The following is a 25,644-nucleotide window of genomic DNA, read 5'->3' as shown; positions in this document are numbered from 1 at the left end:
TTTTATTTTATCTTTATTTTTTCCCTCCATTCCTTATTAAGAAATGAGAGGTTTTGTCTATAGGAGTTTATTGTTTATAAGAGTTTTTGTTTATAAGAGTTCTTCTATTAAGAGTGTTTTTTAAACTTCCTATAAGTGATCTGTTCTTTTCCTCTGTATCTACCTGCGTTGCAACAATGAAATTTCCCCATGCGTGGACAATAAAGGAATATCTTATCTTAACATTTTGGTAATGATGCACCCATTCAACTCTCATAGTTAAAGTAAATAAACCTTAATAAAGCGAATGGACATGAACATAATACACCTATAACTGCTAAGAATTCATGTGTACAACCAATCAGATAATTGAGCCGTCTGTAATCTAGATAAAGCCTTTCGATTAGTCAAGAAGCCATTAATAAAGTTAAATTAGAGTTGACCTGGACCCTTTCCGCTCAGACAGTGAATGGATTTGACTGACCAGGCTCGTATTCATCCATCAGCCCGGGAGACAAGCCACGGGTAATGACTTAATACTCACACTTAAGTGGTCAACGCTCTTTTTGTGTGACTTAAAAATGATGCAAACTACTAATTACAGCGCACAACGGGCACATGAGCGAAACTTAAAACTACCCATGTAATTTAGAAAAGAAAAGTCTTTTTTTTTGTGTGTGCGTGTATTCCTCCCCCCTTTGTGAAAAATCGGCGACTCTCTATCTTCTCCTACATCTGCGAGTGCGAGGGGCTGTCCTGGTGTGTCGTAATGACAGCGTCCCCGTGCTCCTCTCTGCCAATTAGCTCGGCCATAATTACACAGACACATATGGAGATGTCAATCAAAGCGACGCACCCACCCATCGGCAACTGCGATACAGACAAAGAGTACAGCTACGGGCCGTATATCACCGCACGCTGGGCCAGTGAGGAGAGTGACGCGAGCGGCGTTCAATCACTCAAAGCAGACGGGCGATGGCGCGGTTCAGAGGGAAATGCCACCATGGTTATTTAAAAAGAAAACAATGGACGACTATTTTTGTTTCCTCGTTTGTGGGAAATGTAAAGTTCTCAATTCGGAGTTAACGCACTGGAACACACACGGGCTGTTTATCATGCGGAGGCAGTTCTATTAAACTGGGACTGAATCGAGACGTTACAGAGCATAACGCCATATATTTGTGATACAGCATTGATCTGTGCGTGAAAAAAACAAAAAAACTTGATACTAGTTTAATCTAGACTTCTTCAAATGTTAAAAGTAAGTGGGATAGTGAGGGGAATTTTGTTCTGACGGATGAAGAATGGGGACTTGTACTAAACAAAATTATGGAAATAATTTGGAAAAAATTCAGTTGGAAAATTGTATCCCGTTTTTTTATAACTCCATGTCAAAGAGCTCACTATTCACAGCGAAATACTAATTCATGTTGAAACTGTGGTTGCCAGTAGTCCCACCATTATCATGTGTTTGTGTTGTTCATGAATATTTGACTGAGATTACAAAGCAATGTAGACTTAATTTCAGACCTATGTATTTGGGCCTCATAACTCCTGCCATGGACACAATACATGGATATGTTTGGAGGCAGTGGAAGAGGCCATCACAAAGAAATGGATGACATAAAATGCACTGACAATCAAGGACTGGACCGACATTTATGAACATTCAAAAAAACTAAAAAATAACTGAATTTGAAAAATGGCTTGTGCTATTTACGTTTGTTTATTCTCTCTGCATAATGTTCTCTGGCTCTGTTCTGTTTTGTTATTCTATTATTTCAAAGTTAAAAAAGGATAATATCGTGGAAAAAGGCAAAATTAAGTCTATAATGATTTTAAAAAGCTGCAAATAATTTCGTCTCACCTTCCTTTAAACCGCAACCAAGACATAAACAGGCACATTTTAGAACATTTCTGACAGATTACTATAATCTCATCTGAATATCGTCATCAAGATAATCCCCTTAAAAATACTTGGTTAGTCATTTGTGTCAATATTTGCCCACTCCTCAGACAAAAAAATTACACATAAGAGAAGAAAAGAAATGAATATGCCAACACAACATTCAGATTACAAATAATGGTCAAAACAGGAATCATGTGGTTTTCTCTCAAAGTGATTTGGTGATGATTTTTAAAAAAAGTGTGCAACATACTTTTACCTAAAAAATAGACATAATACTGGTGGCCAACCTGTCCTGTATTAGTGTAAATTGTATTAGTGTAAAGTGGAACAATTAAGCATTAGAGTACGTGAAAATGTAGTTTTGGGGATGTTATAATAATCCGTTTATTACTTACTAAACCCATAATTAAAATCGACACCAAGACATAAAACAAATAGAAACATATAAAAAAAAAATCCAGGAGCTTCCTGATGCTATTACAAAAAAAAGAAAAAAAGAACTCACCTCATACTAGTTTTACATTGGGAAACCTGTCATTTGTGATGTTCATGGAAAACGTTGCCATGACATTGTGCACATGAGTGATATGTTTTACACGTGTTTACATTTGGCACGAACAGCACAGCGAGTTATGTCTCTTTGGGAAGCCATAGTATCTGACAAAACAGTGATAAAATGACTATAAAAATAATACGAAAATAAAATGAAAATTGTGACACCAAAATTGTAACCTCAGTCATTTATACTTTCTTGTGAGACCCTCATCTGGTGTAAATAGTATCTTGTGTCACTAGAGGCTCAGTATTTACACAAACACATTCATATTAGTTGAGTTACTTGGAACTTTGAACACTCACATGCTTTTCAGACTTTTGTCACTCTTTTGTCACTCTTTCTACAACATCTTTCCCTGAGCAGTTCGGTTCATGATTTGTGCCTGTCATATTTCCTCTGTTTGGAACCAATTAGAGCGACTCGACAAGCAAAAATAGGTTCACATTATCAAATCATGCAAAACATAGAAGTCGGGATGGTTTTGCTTGTTAGCTGCAGTAATTGTACACCTGAACGATCCAATTTTCCTCATCAGCAATTATTTTGTTAAATAAATAATGTATCGGGCTTTAGATAATGGCAAGCTTGATTTACAAATGAACAATCCTTAAAGGTTCACTTCCTGGTGGGGGTCTTGTCTCCATGGAGATGTTGTTGAAAAAAGTATATCTTTAGACTTTTCTACCTTGCATTTCTTCAATAACGGGTGTTTTTTATTGCTCAAAAAAGCCTTGAAACACAGCGAGCGACGTCGCCTCTCCGCAGATCTGACCTGTAACTTGTCCCCATGCCACCACTTATCTATCTCCATGGAGGCAATCAAGTGGAGAACCCTCCAGCAGAACATTTACATTGAAAAAGAGTTTGAGACAATGAGTCACTGCTGGACTTCAAGGAGAAATTATAAAAGGGGCACTAGCACGATCACAGCAAAGACAAGAGTTTTATTTTGAAATTATAGTCACAAAAGATAAATTGTGAGAAAACAAAATCAAGGTTAGGGAAGTTGCACTGAGCTGATATAACATTATGACCAACAGCAAATGTATTGTTATGTATCTTATGACGAACTGGCCATATTCTTCTGTCTTTGTGTAAGTTTAAATGACAATAATCTTAATGTAATTAAACAATGCCACAACATTTTGCATGGATGGATGGTATTTGTATTTTTGTTCATTGATATACCTAAATATCAAGCTCTACAGGCAGTAAACCAGTAGCGCTCTAACGTCTCACACTTAGTACTGCTCAGATAGATAACATTTGTCTTTACGTGTATTACCAGATCTAAACCAGGTTTATTGTAGGTCAAGTCCAGATCTAAATAAGAGCTTAACTCATCGCAAACTAGTTGTTTTACGTTGCACCCATCACCCGAGCAGATTCTTATTGTTGGTGAATTGTTATTACAGAGGTCCTGTCACATTACTTGACTTAAGTGTGCGTTTTCTGAAAGTGCACAAAGTGTGTAAGTGCACAAGGGCGCGGGGTGGTGAACATGACAATTGGGACAGTCTGCACTTCAGAGCGTTGTGAATGTGGTTAAGCAAAAACAGCAATGTAAAACGCTGTCATTGTGTTGTTAAACTGTAGTTAAATCAATCACAGCTCAGTTTAGTTTGCTGATCATTTGCTCAAAACGTCTCAAACAAATGAGAACAGGCTTAACATTATAATAATTAAAATATTATACGTTTAGCTGCTAAGACATTCCTTTCCATTGTATCCAGTTAGCGCTCGCTGCTAAGATGCTAAGGCAGAAGCGCAGCACCAGTTATAAACATTACAATCAAATGCATTGTGGAGATCTTACTATTTAAGTTTGCGTTTGGTGAAGTGGTGAAGCGCAAACCAAATCGTTCTAACAAATGAGTAGAGGACCCTTTTGTGGCACCAGACGGGGCTTGGGCACCATCAGTGCTGCACAGTTTGAGAAGCACTTCAATAATCCATAACGGAGCTGTTTCCAGAATCAGGAGATCATCTGCGTGGTCATAATGTTATGGCAGACTGGCGTGCATTAGTTGAATGAAGATGCATTGGAGTAAATGGACATGAATCACAAAGCACGATGTCCACAGTCCCATGACAACAGCCTTACCTCTGGGACGTCTTCTTGTACTTCCGCCTGCCGGAGAGAGCACATGCAACACAGCCGCGCATTAACACACAGTCCAACACCAGCAGATTCCAGATGCCGTTCAGCAACACACACGACTGTCTGCGCAGTATGGAACGTGGCAGAGCTCCGCCGACGCTGGAGTTTAACGTATTTCATTAATATAATACTCACTGCACTATTATTATTATTATTATTTTATCACTAAAACGTCTAAAGGAAACAGAGGTAAAGTAGGTAGCAACGCCCATGAAAAATGAGAGGTCGAAATTAATAAAGAAAAAAGTAAAAGATATATAAGTAATTTTGTCATTCTTTTCTTTTAAGCAAAAATATTCCGTGTTTTTCAGACTATAAGTTGCACATTTTATCATAGTTTGGCCGGACTGCAACTTATGCTTATTTATACTTTATACTCCGGAGCGACTTAAATGTGATATTATTTGCTATTTTCACACTTGCAACCGCATTTCATACTCCAGTGCGACTTATATATGTTTTTTTCTTCTCTATTATGCATTTTTTGGCTGGTGCGACTTATACTCCAGTGCGACTTATATATGTTTTTTTCTTCTCTATTATGCATTTTTTTGGCTGGTGCGACTTATACTCCAGTGCGACTTATATATGTTTTTTTCTTCTCTATTATGCATTTTTTGGCTGGTGCGACTTATACGCCAGTGCGACTTATATATGTTTTTTTCTTCTCTATTATGCATTTTTTGGCTGGTGCGACTTATACTCCAGTGCGACTTATATATGTTTTTTTCTTCTCTATTATGCATTTTTTGGCTGGTGCGACTTATACTCCAGTGCGACTTATATATGTTTTTTTCTTCTCTGTTATGCATTTTTGGCTGGTGCGACTTAAACTCCAGTGCGACTTATATATGTTTTTTTCTTCTCTGTTATGCATTTTTTGGCTGGTGTGACTTATACTCCAGTGCAACTTATATATGTTTTTTTCTTCTCTATTATGCATTTTTTGGCTGGTGCAACTTAAACTCCAGTGCGACTTATATATGTTTTTTTCTTCTCTGTTATGCATTTTTTGGCTGGTGTGACTTATACTCCAGTGCGACTTATATATGTTTTTTTCTTCTCTGTTATGCATTTTTTGGCTGGTGCGACTTATACTCCAGTATGACTTATATTTGTTTTTTTCTTCTCTATTATGCATTTTTGGACGACTTATAGTCCGGAAAATATGGTATAGACAATTTCAATAACGTTTCTTGTTTAATTCTCAAAGCAGAGTTGAGTCGCATATATAAATACATTAATATTTTGTGAATGACATTGTTTATCCACATCCACTCCTATAAATCCATACCATGAGATACATTTGAGATGCGAAAGGCTGAATAGTAATATTTCTCCTTCACTCACAAAACAAGAGTAAATGCTTCGAGCGTTGTTCCTGTGCGAGGCTTGAAAAATAATCCGCGGCTCATTTCCTGTACTATCTGCTTATCTGACATCAGTGTGTGGTAGAGATGTCTCTGGGCAGGATTATAGCGGACTAGATGACGTGGAAACATGTCCACACTCTTTTGTCGATGGATTAATATGTTATGCCTGATTTGTCACCATGATGGAGGCTCCCAAAGGGCTTCAGACTGAGCTGGAATATAATGTTTCAACAGTCACACAAGTCAATTTATTGTATATTTTTTTGTATAACTGTTGCCCCAATGGCTTTATTGGACATTAAGTTAAGTTATGTGTAATTATGTTGGAGAGAGAAGAGAGACGTTAACAGCAAATTGTCAGCATCAATAATCGACGATGCTCTGTCTGTTTTTATGACTGTTATATTATGTTAAGTGTTTCTGAGTGTCTTGAAATGTGTATTATCGTTACTACGTGTAAGGACTGACTGGGGGAAGTGTTCTTTTTCCTGCTCCTGCAGCTCGAGACTCCTTTCAGTCGGAGTTGAGTGAATTGGTTTCTATTTTGGGTTTTTCGTTTTGTTTTTGTTTTGAAGACAAAGAGAATGAATCTTTAAAAAATAGTCTGTGCTGTTAAATGTAGATTTTGTTTTCTTAAAAGTCTCTTAGATGTGTAATGTTTTAAAATGCAAGCGCTGTTATGTCTTTACTGCCCCAGGTCACCCTTGAAAAAGAGGTCTCGATCTCATGTGTTCTTACCTGGTTAAATAAAAGTTAATAAATGCATTTATTACTATTATTAAATCCATTACAAAGTATTTTCTTTCCTAACTCCATTGCCAGATTCATATGTATCTACAGAGGTCACCTAACAAACTTTGCGACTAATTTGTGCTTAGTTATGGCTGTCTCTTCACGTCTCTGCTCTCTTTAACTTACATTCTCACTGCAGCGACTACAACCTACTATTAATTCATCTTATTTTTGTCTTGCTGGAGTAAAAAGTGCTGTTGTTCGTCGAAGTAAAAGAGTCGCAGTGTGGGGAAAGCATCAAAAGTTTTATAAGGATGTAAACGAGGCGTGATGAAATGCAACTCACACTGGACCGTGCAAAATCAAAAAAACATGAAAAAACATGAAAACACGCGCGCGCACACACACCAAACACATTTACATAGCGGTCACCTACACAGCCACATTCAAAACACTCCAGTTATCACTTAGCTGCACATTTGGCCTTAAAGCCTCCCCACGCCTCCACCACAGAGATAGTGCAGCGAGCCTCTAAAAGCTACACACTTACAGAACTCATAACACTGAAGTGCAAAGATGGACCTGCTGCCACTGTACAACACAGAGTTCATTTAAATTCCAGTCAGGCCCGGCGAGCAGCACTTAGCCTGATTTGTTCCCCCGGACTGAAGCAATATCTCTCACAAAGTCGAAAAACGCAAGCTAAGGAAGTTTGTGAAAAGGAACTGTTAAAAGCTGGCGTATTATTACTGACCTCCAGGACCCCAGAGCTCATTTCAGATCCATCACAAGATTACAATTCAATAGGAGCAAATGGATTACAGGCAGGTGTTTGGCTTACAGAGTATAGGGCTCCTGCAAACTGGATTTCTGTTTTTTTTTTCCTTTCTTTAAACTTCATTGCATTGGCAGCAACAGTGCAGCTTGAATTTAATCAACATTAAAACAGAGAATGTACTGTATGGAATTAGCAGCTGAAAGAAAACTACTCAGTTTAATTACAGGCTCAGAGAGAAACTCATTTTAACGGACGATAACGAGAATGTGTTTGCTTTCTTGCATTTGCTGATGTGGTGATATTGCATACGGCGCATTGGTATTTGTGATTTGTGTCTTGTTGTGGAGTCATTAGTTGATTTCTTTGGAACGGGAGCCAGGTCAGAACCTTCCACGTTCTGTTTGAATGGAGGAGGTTCTGGGGCGCGATGCACAGGGAACGTTTTAGACATCTCCTTGCAAATATATACATCATCTCCAGAACAAATATGTAACTTATTTTATTTACTTCTTTTTCCTGGAATGATAGGAAAAGTTTGTCTGGCTGTGCAAGTGATATTTACATTTGATGCAAGTGTAATGGTACAAAGCTTTTACGCGTTTTAGAACAGATAAATTGAATATATTGTTGAATGGATTTATTCAAAGTCAATTATTCTTTTTGGAGCCAGCAGCTTTAAGAACATCATGGGTTAAAACCATTCTTAAGTTGATTCAGATCAATATTGCGATTTAAATTGTCCAAAATATAAAATGATTCATGTGTGCTATAGATTACATCAATATAACAGACAAAGCTTAATATTTCTTATTTAAAACATGGTCAGCATTGAAAAGCACCCTATTTAGATACTTAGATACAAAGGCGCCGGTCCAGCTGGCAGCCCAGTGCAACGCTCCGCTCTTTTTTCACACTTATTGTGCTTTATCTTTTGTATTTTGTAAAAAAAAATTCTACTTTAGTTGTACGATCGGAACACGCGCTGGAATCGCTTTAATTCAACTTGTTTCGACTTTGTTCGGCTGGATTATTGAGTGTTTTTCGTCGTGATGTGCGCTAGCTCCGAGCTAGCCCCCCCGGCCCCACCATCGCGCCCTCCGGCCCCACCGCCGAAGTACGGAACGGCGCCGGTGCGCGTTTATACAAAGGAACATGCGGTTGTGGCAAGACCCAGTTCAGGAACTATACTTCCTGTTCCAAAGGAGGAACTCGTGAAGCTGAGGGGGAAACCATCGTCTTACCCGGAGATCGTCACGTCATCCTAATTTTTCCCCTCCATCCCTTGTTGGGAAATGGGAGGTTTTGTCTATAGGAGTTTTTGTTTAAGAGTTACTCTAATAAGAGTGTTTTTTAAACATCCTATTATCTGTTATCTGTCTTTTTCCTCTGTATCTACCTGCGTTGTATCAATAAAATTTCCCCATGTGTGGACAATAAAGGATTATCTTATCTTATCTTATTTTATCAGTGTTGTATCTGTTATGGAGAGTTACAGTCATATAGAGGTCAGCTCCTTTGAGTATAACTCTGTTACCAGTTGGAGCACTCACTCCAGTGTTGATCAAGTTATTTAATAATTCATTGATTTCCATTCATCAGTGGGTCACGGCGAGGTTGGTCCAGCAAATCGTCTCATTTATTAATGGAAATCTATGGATCCCCGTTCAGCAATGAAAACATGGGGCCATTTGTTAGAGGACGTCATATGTTAAGAGCCTTCAGCCGCGTGGAGCCGCGTGGGGCCGCGTCCGCGTGGAGCCGCGTGGAGCCGTGTGCAGCACTGAAGCTGGAGCTCCAGATGATGGGGCTACTTTGTGTGGTGTTGCATTATAAATATTGGACATTTGATATGTTTGATGAATAGTTTCCATTCCCGCTTCAGGCTGAGCAAAAAGTTGTGTTGTTTTTGTAGGGCTGAACGTTTGAGAAAAGACTTAAATATGAACTGTAAACTAGTACCAGTATGTATATGTTTCAGAACATGTTTGGAGGACTGCAAAGGTTAGCTTAGTTTTACACATAACGCAACAGGATATTCTGCTGTTTGCAGAGGAAATTATGTTCATTAAATGATTAATGTATTTTTTTTACTATCATTTGCAAATATCAACCATGAAAATTGCTCTTTCAATTTAATGATGAGGAATCTTGCATCTCAGTGTAATCCCTCATTCGAGTGTTCCATTGTGGAAAGACATTCCGTTGTAGTCATCTGGACTCTGTTTTTTAGGGGAAAATGAACCGTTTTAACACTTATCCAAGAGTCATTCTCAATCTTTGTTCCCGGTCTTGATTCGCAGATTGAGAATGACTCTCGGATGAGAGTTTAAACATTTCATTTTTTCCTAAAAAACAGAGTCCAGATGACTACAACTGAATCTTTTTCTACAGAGGAATCTTGCAGTTACACTAAAGCATTGCTAAAGGTGTAATGTTAGCAAAAAATACGATAATCTTAACATTTGAGGTGGCAATGACTCAACAACAGAGCGTATTTCCACTAATCTGAAGGGAAGCAGTTCAATTCTTTATCCTTGGGCAGGACACCTTTATGGATTATTAGTATACAATGATTTAGGGTCAGTATTTTTATCTAATTAAAATATGTATTATGTCCCAAAGCATATGGTTATTGAGTAAACATTAAATAAATAATGCTGCAATTTTCATTTATTGTATTTATTGTATCTATTTTATTTTATTTATTTTATTTTATTTTATTTATTTTATTTATTTTATTTATTTTATTTATTTTATTTATTTTATTTATTTTATTTATTTTATTTATTTTATGCCCATGGAAGACTTGGCCAAGAGGCAGCAAAGGTACATAGAAACAGGCAAACAAACAAACAAACAAACAATAAAATAACACATTATGAAAAACACATAATTGAAGCAGTCTTGAATGCTTTCAATTGGTTTTAAAGACATCTAAGGACACATTTTGAGGCATAGGCTACGTCTGCCATTTTAATAGTTTTTACTCTTTTAGTCCTTTCCCATTCTTAAGATATCGCACACTTCTTGGGCAGTTGTTACACAAGCGAATGCCCTTCCAACTAGATCGATCCAGAGTACTTTACTAATACTGTGATAGAACTGCATCGTCCAGCCTCTATTGGGCGAGCGAGGGTTAAAGCTTTCAACACCACTTTTCCCATGTTTTATCTTTACTCTACCTTTGCTCTGCTGTAATGATACTGCCACACGTTTGTCCAGCCTTCTATTTAAGAGGGACACACACACACACACACACACACACACACACACACAGCCTTATCTTGCCCTATTTAGATACAGGTCAAAAACATCTTACTCTATCTACTCATATGTATTCTGTTTTTGCTCGTACTGTGATAAGAACGCACACGCACGCGCACACACACACACACACACGCACGCGCGCACGCACACACGCACACGCACGCACGCACGCACGCGCACACACACGCACGCACGCGCACGCACACACGCACGCGCACGCACACGCACGCACGCACGCACGCACGCACGCACACACAGACACAGACCAGTGATGCATCTGCCAAACAAATCTCCGTGGATAAGCTGCGTACAGTAAATGTCAGCGCTCCGGCTCACGTCCAATCCCGGTCACGACGCACATGCACAACCTTTCCCCCGGTCCACAAAGCCCTACTGCCACACTCTCTCTGCCACGCTTTCTCTGCACCGCTCTCTCTGCCATGCTCTCTCTGCCACGCTCTCTCTGCCACGCTTTCTCTGCACCGCTTTCTCTGCACCGCTCTCTCTGCCACGCTTTCTCTGCACCGCTCTCTCTGCCACGCTCTCTCTGCCACGCTCTCTCTGCACCGCTCTCTCTGCCACGCTCTCTCTGCACCGCTCTCTCTGCCGCTCTCTCTGCCACGCTCTCTCTGCCACGCTCTCTCTGCACCGCTCTCTCTGCCGCTCTCTCTGCCACGCTCTCTCTGCCACGTTCTCTCTGCACCGCTCTCTCTGCCACGCTCTCTCTGCCACGTTCTCTCTGCCACGCTCTCTCTGCCACGCTCTCTCTGCACCGCTCTCTCTGCCGCTCTCTCTGCCACGCTCTCTCTGCCACGCTCTCTCTGCCACGCTCTCTCTGCACCGCTCTCTCTGCCGCTCTCTCTGCCACGCTCTCTCTGCCACGTTCTCTCTGCGCCGCTCTCTCTGCACCGCTCTCTCTGCCACGCTCTCTCTGCACCGCTCTCTCTGCCACGCTCTCTCTGCCACGCTCTCTCTGCCGCTCTCTCTGCACCGCTCTCTCTGCCACACTCTCTCTGCCACGCTCTCTCTGCCGCTCTCTCTGCACCGCTCTCTCTGCCACGTTCTCTCTGCCGCTCTCTCTGCACCGCTCTCTCTGCCACGCTCTCTCTGCCACGCTCTCTCTGCCACGTTCTCTTTGCGCCGCTCTCTCTGCACCGCTCTCTCTGCCACGCTCTCTCTGCACCGCTCTCTCTGCCACGCTCTCTCTGCCGCTCTCTCTGCACCGCTCTCTCTACCACGCTCTCTCTGCCACGCTCTCTCTGCCGCTCTCTCTGCCACGCTCTCTCTGCCACGCTCTCTCTGCCGCTCTCTCTGCACCGCTCTCTCTGTCACGCTCTCTCTGCTGCTCTCTCTGCCACGCTCTCTCTGCCACGCTCTCTCTGCCACGCTCTCTCTGCCACGTTCTCTCTGCGCCGCTCTCTCTGCACCGCTCTCTCTGCCACGCTCTCTCTGCACCGCTCTCTCTGCCACGCTCTCTCTGCACCGCTCTCTCTGCCGCTCTCTCTGCCACACTCTCTCTGCCACGTTCTCTCTGCACCGCTCTCTCTGCCACGTTCTCTCTGCACCGCTCTCTCTGCCACGTTCTCTCTGCGCCGCTCTCTCTGCCACGCTCTCTCTGCCACGCTCTCTCTGCACCGCTCTCTCTGCCACGCTCTCTCTGCACCGCTCTCTCTGCCACGCTCTCTCTGCACCGCTCTCTCTGCCACGCTCTCTCTGCCACGTTCTCTCTGCACCGCTCTCTCTGCCACGCTCTCTCTGCCACGCTCTCTCTGCCACGCTCTCTCTGCACCGCTCTCTCTGCCGCTCTCTCTGCCACACTCTCTCTGCCACGTTCTCTCTGCACCGCTCTCTCTGCCACGTTCTCTCTGCACCGCTCTCTCTGCCACGCTCTCTCTGCCACGTTCTCTCTGCCACGCTCTCTCTGCCACGCTCTCTCTGCACCGCTCTCTCTGCCGCTCTCTCTGCCACGCTCTCTCTGCCACGTTCTCTCTGCACCGCTCTCTCTGCCACGCTCTCTCTGCCACGCTCTCTCTGCCACGTTCTCTCTGCACCGCTCTCTCTGCCACGCTCTCTCTGCCACGCTCTCTCTGCCACGTTCTCTCTGCACCGCTCTCTCTGCACCGCTCTCTCTGCCACGTTCTCTCTGCACCGCTCTCTCTGCCACGCTCTCTCTGCCACGCTCTCTCTGCCACGTTCTCTCTGCGCCGCTCTCTCTGCACCGCTCTCTCTGCCACGCTCTCTCTGCCACGCTCTCTCTGCCACGCTCTCTCTGCCACGCTCTCTCTGCCACGCTCTCTCTGCCACGCTCACTCTGCCACGCTCTCTCTGCCACGCTCTCTCTGCCACGTTCTCTCTGCGCCGCTCTCTCTGCCACGCTCTCTCTGCCACGCTCTCTCTGCACCGCTCTCTCTGCCACGCTCTCTCTGCCACGCTCTCTCTGCCACGTTCTCTCTGCACCGCTCTCTCTGCCACGCTCTCTCTGCACCGCTCTCTCTGCCGCTCTCTCTGCCACGCTCTCTCTGCCACGTTCTCTCTGCACCGCTCTCTCTGCCACGCTCTCTCTGCCACGCTCTCTCTGCCACGCTCTCTCTGCACCGCTCTCTCTGCCGCTCTCTCTGCCACGCTCTCTCTGCCACGTTCTCTCTGCACCGCTCTCTCTGCCACGTTCTCTCTGCACCGCTCTCTCTGCCACGCTCTCTCTGCCACGTTCTCTCTGCCACGCTCTCTCTGCCACGCTCTCTCTGCACCGCTCTCTCTGCCGCTCTCTCTGCCACGCTCTCTCTGCCACGTTCTCTCTGCACCGCTCTCTCTGCCACGCTCTCTCTGCCACGCTCTCTCTGCCACGTTCTCTCTGCACCGCTCTCTCTGCCACGCTCTCTCTGCCACGCTCTCTCTGCCACGTTCTCTCTGCACCGCTCTCTCTGCACCGCTCTCTCTGCCACGCTCTCTCTGCCACGCTCTCTCTGCCACGCTCTCTCTGCGCCGCTCTCTGCTCGTGCAACGCTGCTGCGCTGGCTCCACATGTGGACCGAGCCTGACAGGGGAATCTCCTCAGACAGACTCTCTTTGGGAGATGAACGCCTTCAACATGACCTCTGACATGAGCTGATGATGCCATGGTACAGGACGTTACTTTAAAACTCTGTTCATGCTATTGACATGTTTATTATATTTATGTATAGTATCGATGTTAAGGTATATAGATAAACCTCCTCACAAAATAAAAATATGTCACTAATGCTACTGATTGGCCACTGATCAAATTGTACACCCAGCCAAAGGTCAATTGTTCTATACAGTATTTTATTGCTCAGAGCCTCACATTTACAAATAATAAGAACTATTATAAGTTAATTCAGATTAAAAAACAGGTAGTTAGATAAGGTGCAAAGATTCCATAACATTTGCCTTTGATGAGAAAAGTTAAAGGAGAAATATTATGCAAAATGTACTTTTATGCATGATTTCCAGTCATCACTTACTCACTTCCTGTTGTATTTAGAGTGATTCATGCAGGTTTTGAATGATCTTTATTGTCCTGCATTGACAATTTCCATCTTCACCAACCTCCCAAATACATTTTACAAATGTTGTGTCATCTAAACACCAGAGTATGTAGGTGCAATTGTCTTTTCTAGTGCGTGGAGAATTCTAAAAACCAACAACAACAACAAAAACAACAACTATCTGATCCCTGACAACGATCTGAAGTGCACTATCTCCGCTCCTCCAGAGTCTGTAGTAAATGGTAGGCCGGCTTTTCCCTGTGACTCATCCACACAGCAGCCGCTCTCATCCCCAAAGACAGAAGCCAGTGATGGCCACTTTGTGAAGCCCACAAAATGGAACGGACACAATCAAGTCATGTGAGGAAACTCAACGTGGCATTTTAATGATGGAGCACAGACACAAACACAGACAAACCAGCATAATGAGAATAAAAAGAGATTAAAATATTATGAAAATGCCACACTGCAAAGACTTGTACAAAATCTACCTTTGGTCAAAATGACTTTATCTGGATTTGTGTAGTTTTGACCATAAGATTTCATTGCTTGTATGTTTAATTTACGACATTTTCTGCAATAATTTAGCATTTTAATACAGAATTGGCAAATAAGTTACGTGAAATAAGGTCAAACAACTTCAATCTATCAAGTAAATAAACGTTAAAGGGCCAGTACCTGATTTTAAATGAGGGAACAACATGTTTCAGAATAAACAGTTAGCTCCGCCCACTTGGCCTCGCCCTCCTCTGTTGCACCATGACAGGAAAAACAACAGTTGTTTCCAAAGAGTTCTCATCCAGCAGCATCTCTGATTGGTTTAAAAGTGTCGATGTCAGTTGCTTTGCTGTGACACGCATTCGACAAAATGCCTTTTAAATGTATGTAATTAACGTATATGTCATTATTTTTACCATAACAATACATTAAATGGAGTAAAATGGTGTTTTGCTGAACTAGAAGGCTTAAAAGTCAGGTACAGACCCTTTAACCTATCAAATACTGCAATAAATCTAATTATCTAAATGATCTAGACTTCTATTTCTGGAGTGCAGCCACAAATGTAAAATTCGATTCAACCTGTGCGGCCAATTAACGTTTTTCATTTATTTTTCCTAGCTTGACAACATCTCGCTAGGTTCCCCGCTGAGAAGAAACGACGTGAGCTGAAAATGAGCACTGGATAATTCCCGCGGCTACAAGTGGTGGGCAACGTTCCCGGGGCACGAGGTCTCCAAGGTGTTGATTGGTTTTTCGGAAGTGCGAAGCCAAAAGAGTTGTTAAATATCTTTATTTTAAGCAGCTCAGGGATCGGTGACATTTGGTTGGTCAGAGAATATAACATTTGCGTAAACGTTAGAATGTGCATCGTTTTCACCTGCATTTTTTGACTGCTTTTTTAAATGCCTTAACTTTGTCAATCATTCCCACGCACCCACGCGCTCACTTACAAAAGCAACAATGAAAATCACGCACAAGCAAAAGAGGCTGGCTCAAAAAAACATGTGAACAATGGATTAATGAATGAAATATTTCCAACACACAAAAGCACAAAATTATATGTCAAACTTGAATACGTATAACCTCTTCATTTGTAAACGTATTGTGTAATTTTGGACATATTATTGCATTATATTGTATGAAGTTGGGCTGAATTAGCTTGATACTGAAACTACACGTTACATTTAAAGTGGTAGAATCATGAAGTTCAACATTACACTGTATTTTCTTGCATATTTCATCAGTTTGGTCAAAGTTCAGATGATAAAGTGCACAGATAAAGCTGAGCTAGATTTCCTGTAGGGGTGGTTGCACCTTGTTGATGCTGAACGCACAGGAAGAAATGGTGAATTACATGAAGAGATGTCACAACACTATGACATGTTTGTGTTACCAAAAAAATGACATGATTTAACAATTATTCACAATTACTGAGAATTTCCTTCATTTCCCATTGTCAACGTGTTATTTTTGCTCATGTTTGTGACCGGTTTTACGCAATTAAACTTTCTGAATGACAAAAACAGCCGGATAAAAAAGTTTACTTTACTTTAGATTCAGATGTATTTTTGGACTATAAACAGAAAAATACAAAAAATACACTAAAATCGTCCCAATATTTGCCATTTACATTTTGACCTGAATCCTCCAAGCCTAATAGCATTGACCTCCCTAATCACGTGTAATGCATGATTAGAAAGTGACATTTTGCACACTTTACATTGGACACAGACACCTCGAAACAACAATAAAAAGTCTATACTCACAATCCTCTGAGTCTGAGCCAAATTTTCTCAATCTGTTCTGGCTGGAGGTACTTCAACGCTGTGCTTTCAAACTCTTCTATCTCTTTGGTGGGAGACTCCATGTCGGAAATAGAGGAGCACAACTGATCTCCAGATGTGCCAAGATGATAAAGAAGAAGAAGAAGAAGAAGAAAAAAAAAACAACAACTTTAATCCGTCTTAAGCAGCGGGCGAGCGCAAAGGTCGGGATGCCGAGCTGCCCAAGATCGGACTTCTTTGGTCTTCATTCACGGTTTTTCGAAACTTCTAAAGTGTATAAGTGGCAAGCGGTGCGGCTGCCTGTGAGATCGTAGCCCTGTCTTGTTGGTTGTAGCTGAAAGTTCATTGGTTTATTGCTCTCCTCCTCTCTTTCTAGTCGAGTAGAGGGGCTGAAACTGTGCCATGCCCTCCCAGCGACGACGGGATGCAGACGACGGGACAGAAGCAGCGGCAGCACCAGCAGCAGCAGCAGCAGCAGTAGTAGTAGCTCGATCTGGGATTAACGTTTCGCCTGAGCCCTCTCTCTTTTCGGATACACACACACACACACACACACAGATGGAGTGGAGGGGGAGGAGCTTCATAATGACAAAGAGCGTTACTGCAAAGAGCACGGGCAGCAACAGAGGAAGGAGAGAGAGAAGCAGAGAGAGAGAGAGAGAGAGAGAGGAGGTGAGAGGATGACAAGTTACCGTTACTACACTGTGGCAATACTAAGCAAGAGGCTTAATACTCAAGAGCGGTTTTGATACTACAATCAATAAACATGCTCTTTTTTACACCATAAAAACTCTTTTTCAAGCTAAAATAATAGTACTTTCTTTATGCTGCCATATGATCTTAAAGATAAGATAAAATAACCTTTATTTGTCCCACAATGGGGAAATTTTAGTGGTACGACAAAGATTAGGCGCAGAAGTATAATAATTAAAAAAAAACAGATAACTTATAAAAACACTTTTGTAAAAAAACTCATTAAAAAAAACCTCTTATACTCTTAATGAAAATAATAATAACACTCTTATCTACAGCTGGAATATGGACAGAAAATATTGCACCATGATGATTGACGTTATGTTACAGCATTGCACATGATTATGACTGTATTGCACATGGTTATGACTGTATTGCACATGATTATGACAGTATTGCACATAATTATGACAGTATTGCACATGATTATGACTGTATTGCACATGATTATGTCTGTATTGCACATGATTATGACTGTATTGCACATGATTATGACTATTGCACATGATTATGACTGTATTGCACATGATTATGTCTGTATTGCACATTATTTTGTCTGTTTATGACTGTATTGCACATGATTATGACTGTATTGCACATGATTATCACAGTATTGCACATGATTGTGACTGTATTACACATGATTATGACTGTCTTGCACATGATTATGACAGTATTGCACATGGTTATGACTGTATTGCACATGTATGACTGTATTGCACATGTTTATGACTGTATTGCACATGATTATGACAGTATTGCACATGATTATGTCTGTATTGCACATGATTATGAAACCAAAATCATTCTAAAACTGTTCAGAAAATGTTCAGTTTTGTCCTGCGTAGGTGATTTTTTAAGTTACCGTTACTTGTTAATACAATACATATTTGTATTGATTATTAACTTCTTGTTAAAATGTTTCACACATTATTGAAATGCTCAAATCAAAATGACACTGTCTACACTCCGGATACAGTTTCCCATGTGACCAATCCACTGATTAGTAATTGCTTGGTAACAAAGATTTCAATCCTAGTGTATGAAATGTGATAATTAACTGCAGGACAAAGACACTTCTAATGTAACGTAACAGACAATGCAATTAACAACACTTATTGTACTTAAAGCCGTTACATTGGATCGTGTATTTAAAGGTGCATAAGGTAAATATATATATGCTCTGAATCTGCCCTATCAGTAAGCGTGTACTTGCTTGCAGGGTCAGCATCCATTGACACATAGTACAGAGTATAACGTTACACCCAGGACTATGTTTCCCTGCCACGCTGCTCTTTCTGCTGCTCGTGCACACCGATGTAAGGTAATGTAGCAGGGAATGAGACAATTGCCAGTATCAGACATAATTCCACGTGACCTCCAGCTGAATACTCTATGCCTCTCTAATGTCCTGCCAAGATGATTGGAAATTATGTTACACTATGAATCTCATGAATACCGTTGCACTTGGGTGAGTGTTATATTTAGTTGTTATCTCACACACGCTCTAATATAAGACGGTCTCACGCAAGAAGAAGTACCAAAACCAAATCATATTTTCTCATGACGCTGTTCAGTGAGGTCCTGTAGAGTTGACCCCGTGCTTCAATGTCACTGGTGAAACTTGAGCATGAGCAGTGGGCCTCAGCGGTGGTCTTCAGCGGTGGTCCTCTGCAGTGGGCCTCTGCAGTGGGCCTCTGCAGTGGACCTCTGCAGTGGGCCTCTGCAGTGGGCCTCTGCAGTGGTCCTCAGCAGTGGTCCTCTGCAGTGGTCCTCAGCAGTGGTCCTCTGCAGTGGTCCTCTGCAGTGGACCTCTGCAGTGGTCCTCAGCAGTGGTCCTCAGCAGTGGTCCTCTGCAGTGGACCTCTGCAGTGGTCCTCAGCAGTGGTCCTCTGCAGTGGGCCTCTGCAGTGGTCCTCAGCAGTGGTCCTCTGCAGTGGTCCTCAGCAGTGGTCCTCTGCAGTGGGCCTCTGCAGCGATCCTCAGCAGTGGTCCTCTGCAGTGGTCCTCAGCAGTGGTCCTCTGCAGTGGACCTCTGCAGTGGTCCTCTGCAGTGGTCCTCTGCAGTGGACCTCTGCAGTGGTCCTCTGCAGTGGTCCTCAGCAGTGGACCTCTGCAGCTAAGGACAGGGTCAAGACTGTCTGGCTGAGTCAATATACATGTTTGTCTATTTACAATAAAGCCAAATGAACTGTGTCTATCATTTATGTCATTATATGTGGTCGCTAGGAATGAATTATTGCAACAAAACAAATCTGGCCGCAGTTATTTTATTACTTGGTTTACGGATTTTTAAATGAATGAATGGACGCGCGCGCTCTCCCCGGGACCGCGCGCAGGGACAGAGCCGCTCCGTCACAGACTTCCGCAGGAGTTTGGCGAGAAATTGCTTCACGCACTCTCATCTTTTGACTTAATACCGCTTTTTACATTTAATTTAATGCTATTTTGCTTTGTCAGCGGTACTTTATTAAAAAAAAAATCATAATCATTTATTTTATTTATATTGTATAAATCAATAATCTAAGTGCGGCGGATCCGTAAACCAAGTATTAATATAAATAAGGCCTAATTGCGACTTTTTTTTCTTTGCAGTGACCATTCAATTTGCAGTTTGTTTCTAATAGTTGGATTCTACACTTTTGAAACACATCCAGGAACATTAGTATTTGAGGTCGTGTTGTGCCTCTTACTGTGAGCAGGCTTGTCTTTCCACAGATCTGGCCTGTAACTTGAATGGAGATGGATGCGTTTAATACGGGGAGACAATCTAAGCAACAGAATAACATCTAGACCTTCACACAGAAAAGTTAGACAGTGCAGCTATAATTATTGAAAAATGACATTGTGCGTTCGACTTTTGCGTTCATCTTTTAGTCAGACCGAAGTGAAATAAACAGGCGGTTAATGGAACTGATGATAATGGAACATAATGGAAAACGCCGTAACGCAGAAGGAGAATGTCCCACCCACACAGTTCAGGAATCAAACTCCAGACTGCACCACTTTGTCACTAAATATTTGTCGATATTCATGACCCTCTAACACAAATAACAAAGATGAACACATTTTTTTACACCAAACCTGCATCATGACTTTGTCCCAATCCTTTCAAACCCAGGCGCCCACTCGCACCTCGATTATCACTTCGGTACACGTTCAAATCCCATAAGGGTGACCCAGCGCGGACCCCTCTTCCTCGCGCCCCGCTCCCGTCCTTCAATTACTTGATGCAGGCTGCAGCGGGGATGCCACCTCAAAAAGGCCACGCGCTTTCATCTTCTCCGATAGGGCCTTTAGTAAGACTAGAGGAACCAAGAGCAGCACAAAGTCTGATGTTCTCTTGTTCACTTCCTCTTCAATTCGTTTCAGTGTTTGGCGGAGCTACGAGGGATTCAAAACCCAGTAGGCTGAAATGGCAGGTCAACTTAAGGCCAAATCACAAAAGTAGCTCTACATTTTCACACATTTTGCACTCGAGGGGGGGACGCGGTGTCACTGGGCTTGGTTGAACCTGCTGCCGTCAGACAATGCTGTGACTGCAGACACAAAGAAGCCTTTGCAAACACGTCTGAAACAGCAGTAAACTATTTCAGGAGTTTGTCAGGTGTCAATCAAGACGTTTTTGAAGCATCGGATCAGATTCAGTGGAAGGATTTAAAAGCAGAAGACTGAAAAAATGGCTCTGTGTCACAGTCTGATGCTGTTGTGGCTGTTTTGTCTGTTTTTTAAGAAAATCTTGATCACGATTGACTGTTTTTTTGTCTTATAATTGAAACTTTATCTAAATTGCGTAGTGCTAACTTAAATATTGAACAGTTGTCCTTGCAGTGTCTTCGTGTGGCCCATCCTTTAATGTCGTGAGGGCAATCAGGGGCAAAGGGCGACCACAGCGCAGTGTCCAGGGACTCATTACCACATCTGAGTCAGGATTTTGGTCGTGATTATGGGGCAAGTTTTGGGTTGATGGTCGATGAAAGAGTTCATATGGTGGACACACAAAAAGAACATGCAAACTGTTCACAGAGAGGTCCTGCTTTGGAAATAATGCAGACAGCCCAAGTTGAAAAGATGGCATTAGACGCTCTTGGGATCCAGACTGATTCTCACTGTATATATGAAGTCTGGTCCACTGCAAAAAACTCAAACACAAGCCTGATTCTGTGCAATCAGGCTTGTTTCTGTGAAGCATGAGAAATGGAGGAGCTCATCGGTCAACTTATCATTTATAACTAAATCAAACTTCTTTCACCCCAGATTCATCGCATGTTGTGCTTCGCTCATCGGTCCTGGTTTGTATTTTTGGCTGCTCAGTTTATTTACTCTCAGTACGTAACCCGGAGACATGAACACTCAATACATCGTGGTGTTCAAGTCTGGCCACGCTTCCAAGGGAGTTCTGTCATTTACCATGGAGCAGGACAGATCTACGAGCCTAAAGTCAAACATGGCTTTTTCACAGAACAGAAGTTTAATAAAAAAGTGCAAAAATAGTGCAAAAATGACCGAGATGTTGTTTGAGAGAGGAGATGTTGCAGATGGGCGATGCCAGTGATGTTTGATTAGTAATAATATGGCAAATAAGTAAAGGTAATAATTAAACACTTTTTGACCTTGTTGTATTTAGGCCATTAGTGTGATATGATTGTTAAGTACAGCAATATCAATATCATTGCAATATTTTAATCTACCGGGACCAATCAAGGCTCATTCAGACTGAATAAGGTAAACAAAATCAGCTATTTTCTTTCTGCTTTTTTCCCCCTTCAGTTTTTAAATATAAAGCACAGAACAGAAACACAAAATGACCAAATTGAGGCTTAAGGCAAAGCTATAAAAACAAGGTATTAAGTCCGACTGTAATCTTCTCCAGTCCTCAAAGTTCAACCACAATGTTAGTTCAGTAAAACAGCACATTTCTCGAGGATCTATTTAGTTTAGATGATTGTGGGTTTTTTGTGTGCATCCCACTCAACCCCAGCTTCAAAAAAATACATCTATGTACAGACAACCTAAAATACAACCAACGTATTTAATGTATGAATGTACAAAAATATTGGCTTCGTTTTGGTCTCGATCAGCTCTGCACTAGAGGTTTTTATTCTAGCACCCCCGGGGAGGCAAAATCGAGTATCTTTAAAGATGCATTCATCCAACTCGTCCAACGCTGTCAGTCCACAAAGCCGCAGTGCTATTATACATTGATCACTCCCCGGTACAAGCAGCAGGGAAATTGCGCAGCATGTTCGAGCAGTTATTGGACTTGTCACCGCGTAACAAAGGAGCCAAGATTGTCTTTGGTGCATCTTGTCACTTGGCGGGACAATTTCACAATCTCCCACAATCTTCCTGACTAAATGAGTCTAAAAACAGCATATAATTTTCGGTCGGAGTGGGTAGATTATTCAAACCTCGAGAGTGAAGTGTCCAATGGTTTCTGAGCTAATTCCTTTTATAATGTGTCCTTTTGTAATGGCATAGTTTAAACTCTTCTGGGAGAGGGTCCATCACCTTTTTGTTGGCATTAAACTCAGCTATCTTTCATTCATTCAATTACAAGTAGTAGAAAAATGATATAGCGTGCCTTTCAATGAGACATTTGCTTTCAAATTTCAATAGCTACAGATGAAATATTATACAATTAAGCCCAATACGCAATGACAGTGAACTTTCATTACGACACAATTTAGTGTATATCTAAGCACTTAGGTCCAGGTAATAAGGGCCTGAACACAGCCTTGTAGAAGGGAATATATCCTCAGGTTGTTACGCCAAAACAGCCGTCTGAAAGCTTTAATTACATTGCAAACTGATGAATGAAACACCTTAGGGCAAAGAAATACACACACACACACACACACACACAGACACACACACACAGACACACACACACACACAGACACACACAGACACAGACACACACAGACACACACACACACACATAACACACACACACACACATAACACACACACACACGCGCACACACACACACACACACACAGACACACACATAACATACACACACAGACACACACACACACGCACACACACACACACACACACACAGACACACACACACACAGACACACACACACACACACACACACACATAACACACACACACATAACACACACACATAAGACACACACACACACACGCACACACACACACACACAGACACACACACATAACATACACACACAGACACACACAGACACACACATAACACACAGACACACACAGACACACACACACACACATAACACACACACATAAAAAACACACACACACACACACATAACACACACGCACACACACACAGACACACACACACACACACACACACACACATAACACACACACACACACATAGCACACACACACACACACACACACACATAACACACACACACACACATAACACACACACACAGACACACACACACACACACATAACACACACACACACACACATAACACACACACACACACACACACACACACACACATAACACACACGCGCACACACACACACACACAGACACACACACACACACACACACACATAACACACACACACACACATAGCACACACACACACACACACACAGACACACACACACACACACACATAACACACACACACACACATAACACACACACACAGACACACACACACACACACACACATAACACACACATACACACATAACACACACACACAGACACACAATGCAGTGGACTGCCGAGTGGTGAATGATGAGACACTGTGGAAAACGTTAAATCAATATACAGTTTTTTTGCACATTATTGTTAACCATTTTAAAATATCAGATCCTGTTCACAGTATTTAAAACATTAAGACGTTTGGAGTTCGGTGTGGGCTAATATATTATAATAAAGCATAACAAAGCATAATAAATGTAATTTAGGGTGTTAAGGGGAGATTAGAAAAATAAAATTAAAAAAATAGTATTTATAGACTCTATGTGGACTTATAATATTGTTGTGATTGTGAAATAAGAGAACTTTATTTTATAATAGCTAACCCTGAACAAACAGCTTTAAAGAGTGTTTATGCTGTAGTTTACTTCTGTGCGGTGTATCATCATAATACCTGTAAATGAGGGTTGTACTATATAATACCTGTAAACAAGGGTTGTACTATATACTACATGTAAATAAGGGTTGTACTATATACTATCTGTAAATAAGGGTTGTACTATATACTACCTGTAAATAAGGGTTGTACTATATAATACCTGTAAATAAGGGTTGTACTATATACTACCTGTAAACAAGGGTTGTACTATATAATACCTGTAAATAACGGTTGTACTATATAATACATGTAAATAAGGGGTGTACTATATACTACATGTAAATAAGGGTTGTACTATATACTGCATGTAAATAAGGGTTGTACTATATAATACCTGTAAATAAGGGTTGTACTATATAATACCTGTAAATAAGGGTTGTACTATATAATACCTGTAAATAAGGGTTGTACTATATAATACCTGTAAATAAGGGTTGTACTATATAATACCTGTAAATAAGGGTTGTACTATATACTACATGTAAATAAGGCTTGTACTATATAATACCTGTAAATAAGTGTTGTACTATATACTGCATGTAAATAAGGGTTGTACTATAATACCTGTAAATAAGGGTTGTACTATATACTAGCGTAGCGTAGAAACCTCCTCCAGGTTTCTACGCTTTTTTCCCAAAGAGGTTTTTTTTGTAGTTTTTCCTGGCCGAGAAGGAGAGTCTAAGGACAGAGGACCCTGGGACATCGTCCCTCGCCACCACAGACATTGTCTGACTTCATCGCCACCACAGACATTGTCTGACTTCATCGCCACCACAGACATTGTCTGACTCCATCGCCACCACAGACATTGTTGATTCATTTCTCCCTGTGGCCCTCAGAGGCAACTGTTGTTGTGATTTTGGGCCTTACAAAAATAAATTGATTTGATTTGATTTGATACATGTAAATAAGGCTTGTACTATATAATACCTGTAAATAAGGGTTGTACTATATACTACATGTAAATAAGGGTTGTACTATAATACCTGTAAATAACGGTTGTACTATATACTACATGTAAATAAGGGTTGTACTATATACTACTTGTACATAAGGGTTGTACTATATAATACCTGTAAATAAGGGTTGTACAATATACTACATGTAAATAAGGGTTGTACTATAATACCTGTAAATAACGGTTGTACTATATACTACATGTAAATAAGGGTTGTACTATATAATACTTGTACATAAGGGTTGTACTATATACTACATGTAAATAAGGCTTGTACTATATA

At 41.6% G+C, this 25,644-nt stretch overlaps 1 protein-coding gene across 4 annotated transcripts in view; it reads right to left on the bottom strand.

Annotated features, from left to right (window-relative positions):
* pde1cb (phosphodiesterase 1C, calmodulin-dependent b) overlaps positions 1-25,644 on the bottom strand; it is a 273,057-nt gene that overhangs the window by 142,687 nt on the left and 104,726 nt on the right. Inside the window, exons 1-2 of one of the 4 annotated variants that reach the window (XM_072440856.1) lie at positions 16,529-17,053; positions 4,549-4,575 (exon numbers count right to left, since the gene is read on the bottom strand). The exons of 2 other annotated variants lie outside the window; for them this stretch is intronic. In XM_072440856.1, coding sequence (XP_072296957.1) covers positions 4,549-4,575; positions 16,529-16,629 — 128 coding nt within the window. In that variant the 5' untranslated portion in view covers positions 16,630-17,053. Of the gene's footprint in view, positions 1-4,548; positions 4,576-16,528; positions 17,054-25,644 lie in introns of those variants that run through there. One more of the 4 variants, XM_072440857.1, reaches the window with a different exon arrangement.

This window comes from Eucyclogobius newberryi, unplaced genomic scaffold, assembly GCF_026437365.1.
Source record: "Eucyclogobius newberryi isolate DKJ021-1_F unplaced genomic scaffold, fEucNew1.0.hap1 SCAF_12, whole genome shotgun sequence".
NCBI lineage: Eukaryota > Metazoa > Chordata > Actinopteri > Gobiiformes > Gobiidae > Eucyclogobius > Eucyclogobius newberryi.
This window is presented reverse-complemented; position numbering and strand designations above follow the sequence as displayed.